The 10,235-nt window shown below is 40.9% G+C and overlaps 1 protein-coding gene across 1 annotated transcript; it reads right to left on the bottom strand.

Moving 5' to 3' along the window:
• Positions 1 to 5,807: 5,807 nt before the first annotated feature.
• On the bottom strand, positions 5,808 to 9,950 carry LOC110983903 (uncharacterized). The gene is made up of 6 exons (XM_022243559.2): positions 9,771 to 9,950; positions 9,084 to 9,187; positions 8,609 to 8,740; positions 7,921 to 8,112; positions 7,474 to 7,596; positions 5,808 to 7,216 (listed from the first exon to the last, which is right to left on the bottom strand). The coding sequence occupies exons 1-6, from the start codon at positions 9,829 to 9,831 to the stop codon at positions 7,088 to 7,090; spliced, it is 741 nt and encodes a 246-aa protein (XP_022099251.1). The 5' UTR covers positions 9,832 to 9,950; the 3' UTR covers positions 5,808 to 7,087.
• Positions 9,951 to 10,235: the final 285 nt, after the last annotated feature.

The following is a 10,235-nucleotide window of genomic DNA, read 5'->3' as shown; positions in this document are numbered from 1 at the left end:
TGGATTTTTTGTTTAACCCTTTATGAGCCCGGGACGGAATCCGTCACTCACCCCCTCAATTTTTTTTTTCCGATACTGCCGCAATGCATTTTGTTTTCAGAAGCTGAGCCCTGTAAGTGGTTGTTAGAGTTACTCTTTGAATTTTCACACCAGTTTGTTGAAAATCCGACACACCTTTTTTTCTATGCAGGGTGGTTTTTTTTTTGAGACATGTCAACCAACGATATATACTTTTTTCCACTGCAGTGCTCAATGTACGCGCCGGCACGCACGCGTTTAGCCTTGAACTTCAGATGACTGTAACAACGAATTGCTATGTTTGATAGAGTTCAAACGTACCATAAATAATGATAAGGAGTGTCCTGATCTGCTTGACAAGTTTCATAAACACTAAGAAAGGCACAGCCGAGTTCTTAAGGGGTAAAATGGCGTAGGGGGTGCGTGTTTTCCCTGGGCTTTGGAATGTGTCAAAGTTAACTCTTCTCTTTTAGGGTTAAACTTAGCCTTGATCAAGGCGTTGTGCGATGAGTTTGACAACCCCGGCTGTCAGGCCTCCTGTACCTGCCTTGCAGTAGACTTAAAGTCAAGTTGTTGGTCGGCTGTGTTTTTCGTCCATACGCTGCGTCATTTCAAAATTAGTGCGAAGCCCATTCACTGTTGCCCGCGATCCATCCAGCATGCCACCCGATCCTGCCCTTGCTCGGGGGCTGTTCAGTACTGGGTTTGGGCACACGTCGGCCCACGACCCAGATGCCAGCGTAATGATTTGATCAACCTCACGCTGGATAAATATTCATGAGTGCGACAATTGAACTGCATGATTCATATATTTCCATGTAAAGGGCTTGTAAATTCTTCAGGACACATGGATCGCTTGGAACGTGGATTACACCCAGCCAATTACCGACTTGATTTCAAGTCTAATGTGGCGGAAACACTGCATGATTTATATAACGGGTCTTTTGCCCTTATCCAACGTATATTAATAAGCACTGTATGCTCAATGCTTGTCCGAGAGCTTACGAAAAAACTTCACAAGCATACTCGGGTGGGACTCGAACCCACGACCTTCTGGTTACTAGTGCGAAATATCTTAACCACTCGACCACCGAACTCGCTGGGGTCGGCTGGCCGGTACGAGTCAAGTAGTAAGCAGGAACGTTTTTATCAGAACATGTGATTTTGCAAGTCAACTGGTTTAATCCCATTCTGCCATTCTGATCACGTCTCAAATACATTTCAGGTCAGAACTACAAAAGGGGATTCACTCCCAGAAAAGCAGTCGATTTTGTGTAACACGCAGGATCTGTTTTAATCAATCACACATGAAGGCCACAAGAACCATTCGGTTGGGATGTTTGGTTATTGAGTTTGTTGACGGTGCTCTTGAGCGATTGGCCTGTGTTGTTGCTCGTGTTTCTAAACATAGATCTCATTGCAACAAACTGGTGACTGTTTCTCTCGAGAAAACGAACTTTGGACAGAAATAAACCTCGTACAATCGAATTTGGAAAAGATATATCCCCTAAACCGGACTTATAAACCAGAAAAATATTATTAATGGCACTTGATGACACTACAGGGTTTCGAGCAAACTGAACACAACATATAACTGACAAAAAAATTAAATAGGCTCAATGCCTAAAATTGCACTGTAAACGTGCTGGATAAGATGTAGGGGGTCAAATTCCTCCCTGCCTCCTTTGGGTTAACGTGTTACAAACAACAAAAGTGGTCAGTTTAATCACCAAAGCGTCATTTTATGACATTCCAACTACGACAGACCTTGTGGGATTCTAGGTTTACAACCTAGGTAGGCTTACAAATACAGCCCTGGATCTTGTCAACGGTGGATCTCGAGCTGGACCAAGAGAGGGCGCTATTTCCTTAGTAACATAGGCGCCTTTAGTTGTACCAGGCACAAAAAGGGACAAACGAATCTCCCAGGCACCTCGTGTAGCAGTGCTACATGGTACAGTACAAGCCTATGAGATTTCAGGTACCTTCATAGGCTTGGACTTAGATAGGCAGTATGGTTATAATTGTACCCAGGAACTAGACCAAACCCTTGAAGCCCACTGGACACACAAGCAAACACGAATGGAAGCAGATACGTCTGGGTGGCATTTTGTAACAAAAAGTGCTACACCATTGACTTGTGCACAAACCCACTGGTACACTGTGCTACAAACTGGGAATGGAAAAGTCAAGGGTGGAAATCTGTAGCAAAAAAAAAAAAATGCGGTACACCATTGACTTGTGCATTAACTCACAGGGAACATTAATGCGCATGCAATTCTAAAGTCAATAATGCGCACGCGTGGGGTTTATAGCAGGTAGCTACAAACTGCCAGCCCTGTTTTCTTTCGTCCTATTTGTGCATCAATTGTCTTTAGTACTAACTGCACATCGCTGGTTCACGGACAACTATGGAAAGCACGCTCTTTTATAATTGAACGACGAAGGGGGCATTCTGCTCGAGGCTGAAAGCCATCCGTTGATTTGAGTACAACTGTGCGTTGTCATAATGCCAAAATTTGGCATTTCGGCATTGAGTGGGATAATTTCAAAGCTCCTTTTTAACAGCGATTGTTAAATATTAGCATTGCACAGTATTCTATATGACGTTTATGATTTCAAACATTTATTACATACAAAATAACTTCAATTGGTCTTAGACATAATGTTGTAACTTTTGTTGATGAAAAATGTCAAATGTATGTTATTAGTCTCTCTGTAACCTCTGCATCAAAATAAAACAAAATTGAACTTGGCACAGTTGGAAAGATTCAGTTGTTTACATTAAATCAAATTTTAATAGAAAAAGCTCCACGACCGACTATCAGCAATGTCTTTGGGATATAGAAAACATTAACGTCAGCACAACAGTGTTTTAGCTTTTCCTGCTCTAATTTTGATATTTTTAATTAATAATTGTTTTTTAAATCGATTTTAACGTACAATACATCAATCATTACTACGTGCTTGCAAAAATCTAACATTAGGATCTGATGGGAAATTTTGTGCGTGGCCATCAGAATTGAAGAATAGACACCGTCGCAATGATAATAGTATTTACAGCGTTTTATCCAGAAACACGGACTGATATTCTTGAAAATGTGGTACTGATGAAGTTGACGACGAAGACTGAACTGAAAGAAGAGTAAAGATGGACTATACTGGGGGAAATAATATAGTGCAGGCCGGGTGCTGACTTCCTAGAACATCCTTGTGTAGTTACGTCGCCTGAAGGCAGGCTGAAGAGAAAAATGTGTTTCATAAGTAGTATACCACGAATCAGCGACACCACACACTGCCATCGGCGGTTTTTTGTTTTGTTTTTTTGGAGGGGGGATCGAAGAGGTAAAGGACACTTGCTCTACAAGTTATCGAACGTTCTCTTTGTCATTATCTCACTTCCTTTGGCTGATAAATGCAAACATTACAATAAAATGGATGTACAATCATTGGCAAGGTCTTGAAAACTGTACGTCAACACTTCCATTCCATGTGTATGTAAACTTTTGTCCACTGGTGTGTTTTGTGCTGTTTTAGTATTTTGGATAAACTAAGCGAGTAAACGTGGAACATACTGAAATAAATAAATAAATAAATAACCACATCTAGATAAATCTGGTTCTTCGACACTTCGAGCACCAAATCGCCAACAAACATTGGAATTTCAAGTAGCTCATACGAAAGATAACATTGTAAGAGTCAAACGTGTGACCTGTATACAGTAGGACTGCAGTAATCTCAAACTATCCTCAAATTCTTCAAGTATCGAAAACCTTCCTACTTCCTGTTGCCTCTTCTTTGAAGTGGCCTAAATTACAACAAACAACATATATAACAAACTTCAAATGTGTCCCCCACTGCACGGTTCAATGGCAGAAGTTAACAGCTCGACTTCAGTCAGTCTCCAGTCATGATAGAAGTTAATGACTTTATTCGACCTGAGGAACTGCAAGTGACTCGATTGGACTCTGGTCCTTCACCGTACCAATGCCGAAACTTTGCAATAAGAAAATTACGTGATTTATGTACACTATCTCGCAATTTGCTCCCGGCTCTCAGTTTTGGCTTCTTTGTCGCGTTTACATCTTAACAGGGTGGTTATGCAGACAGAACAGAGCAGTAAAGTATGGTTTCTCTCCCAACCAGCAAATACCAGTGGTCCAATGGTGGCCCAGGAGTGCCATTGGCCCATCGGTGGATCTGCTCATCGGCAAAGCAGTGGCCCATTGGTGGGTCAGGAGTGGCTGAGCGGTGACCCACTAGTGGGGTATGGGTGGCTAATTAGTGACCCACTGGTGTGTCAGAGGGGCTAAGCGGTTGCCCACTAGTTGGGTACGAGTGGCTAATCACTAGCCCACTGATAGGCCACTTGTGTTTTTCCAGTTGCTTCTGGTCGGAGACTGTTAGCGGAATATGAGCGGCCTACTGGTGGGTCAATTGTGGCTAATCATCAGCCCAAGGTAACTCACGCGCGGTCTGTTATGACGCATTCTTGAAAGCTGGATGTAGACCCTCCCTATTAGGATTAGGCGGACATTTTAGAGACAATCCTGGACAAACCTCGTTGAAACATGGCCCAATCTCGCCCCCTTTCAATGTTGTTTCTCATTGGGTAAGCTGGGCTTAATCTTATATCTTAACCAATAAATGACCGCAACATTGAGCGGGAGAGAGGGAAATCTTTTCATCGCTTCCCTCAAGGTGTTCCGAAAATTTTGTCCAGGATTGTAGCTTCGTAACTGCATCCCTCCTCTGCCTCTTCAGCCAGCAAATGAGTCAGGGGGTACGCCACCATGCCCAATCACTTTACACAGCCACCTACTGTCACCTAACACCCCCCCATGTCTGAAAAGAATTCCTCAGGTTCCAGTGAAACAATGATCAACGAAAATGGGGGGGGGGTTCTCTCCGTCTCATATCTTGCTTTATATGTCAACCAGTGATACCCGATAACTACAAACGCAACAGTTCATTGGAAGTTCATGTAAATTAATTAGACTTGAAAGCTTTCAGGGCTATTTGATGCGCGACATGTGGCAAAGCGGACCCTCTATTGTGTCTTCCTTTATGTCGGCGGAATCTTTGGAATTCCTTTCAGATTTCCCGGCGGGGATAAATTAGGCACAATAGCCTTAGCTTATGCATCAAATTAGAATGGTCCCCGTTTGCCACACATCGTTTTGGGTGTATCCAGGAGCAAGGAGATCTTCTTTGTACAAGAAAAGAAAGGGAAAAGCAAAAAAGGATTACGTTAACAGTTTGCCCAATTCTTTGAGGTCTTTTATAGAATGGCCAATAACTCTGTAACGCACTTTAAATTGCGACTGGAATGAATATTATGGAGCTTCTAAGAGGCTACTGTTAACCCAGGCACATTTTGTCTACTTGAGTGTATAGCTGCATTTCATCTGTCTTAGAATTTATTTCAGAATTTACTTTATTCTCTTCTTAAAAGGCACTGAGGATTACACGTACACTTTGGATTAAATCATCCAAACTTTGCTGCACAACTCAGGCGCTCTTGCTGCAGTGTAACCAAAAGTATCAGCCGTTTCTGTTAAGAGTTTCATCAAACCCAGAATTAACTCACTAAAATATTTATGAGAAGTGTTAGTTGCTTCCTTGTCGCTTAGAAGTCAAACAATGATCACGAGTCCACTTTCCAGTCTCACCACACCTGCTAACCCACCTTCAGTACATGATACTTCTGCGGCCAACAATTTCGGAATCAATGAAATGTACTAAAACATGTACAAATGTAGAAACTACTCTAACCAAACCAATAGAAATATGCTCTTTATAATGCGTTTATTTCGTTATACCCATAGCACTAGCATGCATACTATTACAAGCTTCATCTACCAAGAAACAAAACAAAAACAAAATGTTGACATGACTTGCTACCACTGAAGGCCGTTATTTTACACTGAAATTAATGTTGTACTGTTAGCCATGCGTTCACCAAAAACTCACCCGGAATTGGAACGACTTTGCCCAGAGTGCAAAATAACATCTCTTTTATACATTGGTTCTTTCTTAATCCTGTTTTGATTTTCTTGTTATTTAATATCCTTTAAAGATCAGGTATATCGCTTAAGAGCTCCAGGCGTTGACCTTTGGTTAAATATGTGGTTTGTGCATAGGTTAAAGATGTGATTTTTAAAGTAATAACCACGCAAGCCTGAATAATCTGTCAATTTACGGTTTGTTTTGACTGAATTGTACCCGACTGTGGAACGGAAAAAAAGTTACCTCGGTGTGACAAGGGACGTAAACTGTTTATCAGGAGCGTCAGACAAGTTGGCTTTTGAAATATTTCAGCTGCTATCAGTTCTTCGTCATGACTTTAGCCAAACAAGTCATGACCGCGTCGGGTGTTATTCCGTACAGGGTGTGAATGCAAATTCTCTTTTGGAAATTCGGTTTGCTGTTTCATTAAAATATAAAACAATACAATTGACCCAAACAGAAAAAGAAAATCTTGTAAGGGCTTGAATAATTTCAGCTCAAAAACGAAATCCTTAGCGATGACGCAAGAGCTGTTAACATAAAGTCTTCGAGCTTTACAAACTGCTCATTCCTGCAACTACAAGCAAATAAAGCAACTTAACTCAGAAATCTTTGTCGTGAAGTTTAGATAGTTCCAAGCACAACTACACAAGCATACACGGGATTGTTCTTTTCAGATGACAGGTGCTTTAACAGATTCATCCATGTGGTCTTTAATTGAAATTTAACAACCCTTATAAAATATAAAATTAAAAATAATTGAGAAAAACTGTGAAAACAATTTTTTTAAATAGTCAAGGGGGAAACAACACGAAAATACTTTTCAAAAAGGCCGTTACATTGGACTTGCAGGCTTCATTATTTGATTTATTAGAAAGTTTCCACCAGTCATGGAGTTTCTTCTAAACATTGGAAACTAGTCAAACCCACTGTGAAATTCAACTGAGAGACAGTGACGAAAAAGTCGAGAGGTACCGGTAAATAAGGGGCGGATTGACTTCAACAATCTGTCTGAGGTCATCGTCGAACAAATCCCATGTAGGTGTCCTCAAAATCAAGTCTATTTACCAGCAACGACATCCATTACTTCAGTCACATGGCGGAGGAAGTCTGCGATTGCACCAGCCAGGTTAGGAGTGTGGACGGTAACAGAACTAGAGCACATAGGCTGACACACAGACTTTGCATCCTGTTTACATCAAATAAAGTAAAAATATACATAAGACGAGTGTCGATTTGAAACGTGAGATGTTGTTCCGTGCCGTGCTTTGCTTTTATTGAATGAAGTCGCATTAATATAATCATAATAACCTCTTAAATATGCATATAAGAAGTATCATTCAGCCGGGAAACGCCATTCGGCCACATGTTCACCGACTCAACATTACTGTACCGCATTATAAAACTGAAGTTTTACAGTAAGCCCAAGTATTTCCAGCTACTTACCAAGACAGTTCCGAGTGCCATGGCGAGCTTGTTCATTTCCCGCACGTACTGACGGCAGATTTGCCGAACACACGGAGACGCTGCCAGATCACAGTAGAAGTTCAAATACACGTCGGCAGTCATCTATGATAACGATATACAACAAGATTAGGTTTATATGTCGCTTCTAAACAACTTATTCATATTGAGTCGCATTTATGAAAAGATGTGTTTCCTACTCCATTGTAAAAAACATTATGAATTTATAAAAAAAATATTACCGTTGGTTACATTTACATGAATGGCATCGAAATCAAACACATGCTCCCTATTGGCACTGATTCAGTCGCGTTGTAAAATCGGGACTGTGAAAGGAAGTCTTTTGAATATATCCAAATTAGCGCATTAGCTTCAACAAAGATTTCTTGCTCTTGTGCGTCCCATTCATTCCATTCAACATTTACTTACAATGAGCTGCTTGTTAAGAAGCATTTCTTTCAGCCAGACCACTGTTCCAGTGCAGACTCCACACACTGGGCCATCTTCGTTAAGCACACATGTATCTCCTTCTCTAAGCTGGACGGCTTTCGGTTGGCAACTTGGCAGGCTGCTGTTTCTTGCCGATGGGCAGATGTATCCACAGTATTTACGAGTGTCGTCCTATCATTAACAGAAAATACGGGCGATTCACAACAGTGTGCTTCCGAAAGTTTGCGACGCGTTGGCTAATCACAATGCGCAATGTCTGTCGACCCTTTTCAGACACGCATCGGATCGTCAGATTTCGTGCATTATGATTGGTTAGTGTGTTGGAAACTCTTGGAGGCGCGTGTATTAAATGTATCAAAGCCTCTGTGCGTACCCTCTCTACGGGAAATTTAACACAAGCTAGATCGACTATCTGAAGGATTGATGCAATGAGTGTGTCAGAGATGCAGATTTTATGCAACATTTTACTCCTCCTTCATAGATTGAAATTGCTCGATTTCTCATTTTACTTAAGTGCGCACTTTTCCCTGTCAGTAGAAAGTAATTCGGTCAGTTTGTCTGTTCATCTGTCCATCCGTTCGTTTGTTCTTCATTTGTGGTTATTTTTTTTTGGGGGGGGGAGCGGGTCGTCTTAAAATGACACATTTGCATAAATTATGAAACGTACCAAGTACATTGACACAAACAGCTTAACGTGGCCATATATTTCGTTGAAGTGGTCGACACAAGCCCCATGCTCTGGTTGTCCTTTGGGGACGAAAGGGCAGGTACAAAGTTTGCAGTACTCAATGTTGGTGCGCTGTGGATGCATGTGAAGAAACCAATATTTCAACATCAATTATTATATTTTCAAACCTTATGAAAAAAAAACACCCCGATCGATTGTTGAAACTTCCTATCAGTTTTTCGAAATGCCAGTGATTTTGAAATACAAATGGCACCATTAGTTCCAATCTGGACAGCATAAACCGAGAAGGGGCCCCTCTCACGAATCCTGGTTGTCAAATCAGCCGCTGTAAGGCCCAAACCATAATTTCCCTGAACAGACATAATTATGGAAAACATCGAATCTAACTTTCTATTTACACTATAATAAAAACAGTTTAATTTTTTTTAGAGTGTTTTCACTTATTTCTACTCACGACAAACGCTGCGTTCATGAGTGAATCCTTCATGAACTGGTAAGTTTGCACACATATTTTGCAGCCTGCAGGGTCATCGTTACAGTCTTTGGATACCGGATAATCTGTTTTCCCAGGAGAAAAAAACAACAACCAATGAAATCGACACAAAATAAATACAGAGGAATAAAAAGACAAAATTTTTAACTGCTGTAAAAGTAAGCTGACACGTTTACACGTACATTCGACGTTGCTGAGTAAACCAATGCACGACAGATACCCAGCAAACACACGTCCACGTCACACTGTAGGAAACCTGCTTTCATGGTTATTTTTTATTTCTGTTTTGAAGGTTGAAATGAATGAAAGTGAAACATAAACAATTTATGGAAGATTATAAATTGTACGCAATACATTTCCCCAACAAGGAAACGCAGATCATGAGTAAAAAGTGAGAATTTTGATTTTAACTCATGCAGAGGTAACATTTCATCGACTTTTGTATTGTGGTGCAAAACATTGAGGAGCAGTGTGGATAATATTCCCAGAAGATAGAGTATTTCTGGGAAGACTAATCTGGTAGACCCGTTGTTGGCTTCAAAATGTTCTTTCAATGAATGAGATATGAAAAACAGCGCGGCACGCGCAAAGCCAGTAGTAAGAAAAAACAGGAGATACATGACAATATATCAGAAGAAATAGGCCCACCTTTCCCAAAGACAGAGACTGCCACTGTTGCCAACAGTACAACCACCAAGGTGCGGAACATTGTGCTGAATTTGTCGATCAGGCAAGGAAACACAGACGAGAAAGTGCAAATTGCAACCAAGATGCCCAGGCCGAGACTACTGAAGAAATGTCGCTTCGCTTTCCTTTTTATAACCTCCACCTATACGAATGTATTAGCCACTAAGATCAGAGCTCTGTAGCTCTGCAAACGGGCAAAAATATCGCACTGTTGAACGGTGCACCACCATTTCCAAATAATCATAGGTTATGTAAATAACCTATTTTAATATTCATTATGAAACGTTGAACTTTTTAAGTGAAAGTCACATGCAAGGATTTCAATCTTGCCACCCGTCTGTACACCCTATTATTCATTAAAGCTTTCATCCTGAAAACATTCGATAAGTGGGTTTTGGTCAGAGTGGCAAGAATGGCAATTAAGTA

This window comes from Acanthaster planci, linkage group LG10 (genome assembly GCF_054643075.1).
Source record: "Acanthaster planci isolate LZ-2023a linkage group LG10, COTS_SCS, whole genome shotgun sequence".
In the NCBI taxonomy this organism is placed as follows: domain Eukaryota; kingdom Metazoa; phylum Echinodermata; class Asteroidea; order Valvatida; family Acanthasteridae; genus Acanthaster; species Acanthaster planci.
The sequence above is the reverse complement of the archived record's forward strand: the minus strand, read 5'-3'. Positions and strand labels throughout refer to the sequence as shown.

Excerpts from the sequence above, each read along its gene's own strand:
- LOC110983903 (XM_022243559.2), bottom strand. The coding sequence starts at position 9,831 with ATGTTCCGCACCTTGGTGGTTGTACTGTTGGCAACAGTGGCAGTCTCT. Across the intron at positions 9,188-9,770 it reads AGTCTCTGTCTTTGGGAAAG|ATTATCCGGTATCCAAAGAC; the intron begins GTGGGCCTATTT and ends CTGGGAAAACAG. Across the intron at positions 8,741-9,083 it reads TCATGAACGCAGCGTTTGTC|CGCACCAACATTGAGTACTG; the intron begins GTGAGTAGAAAT and ends ATGCATCCACAG.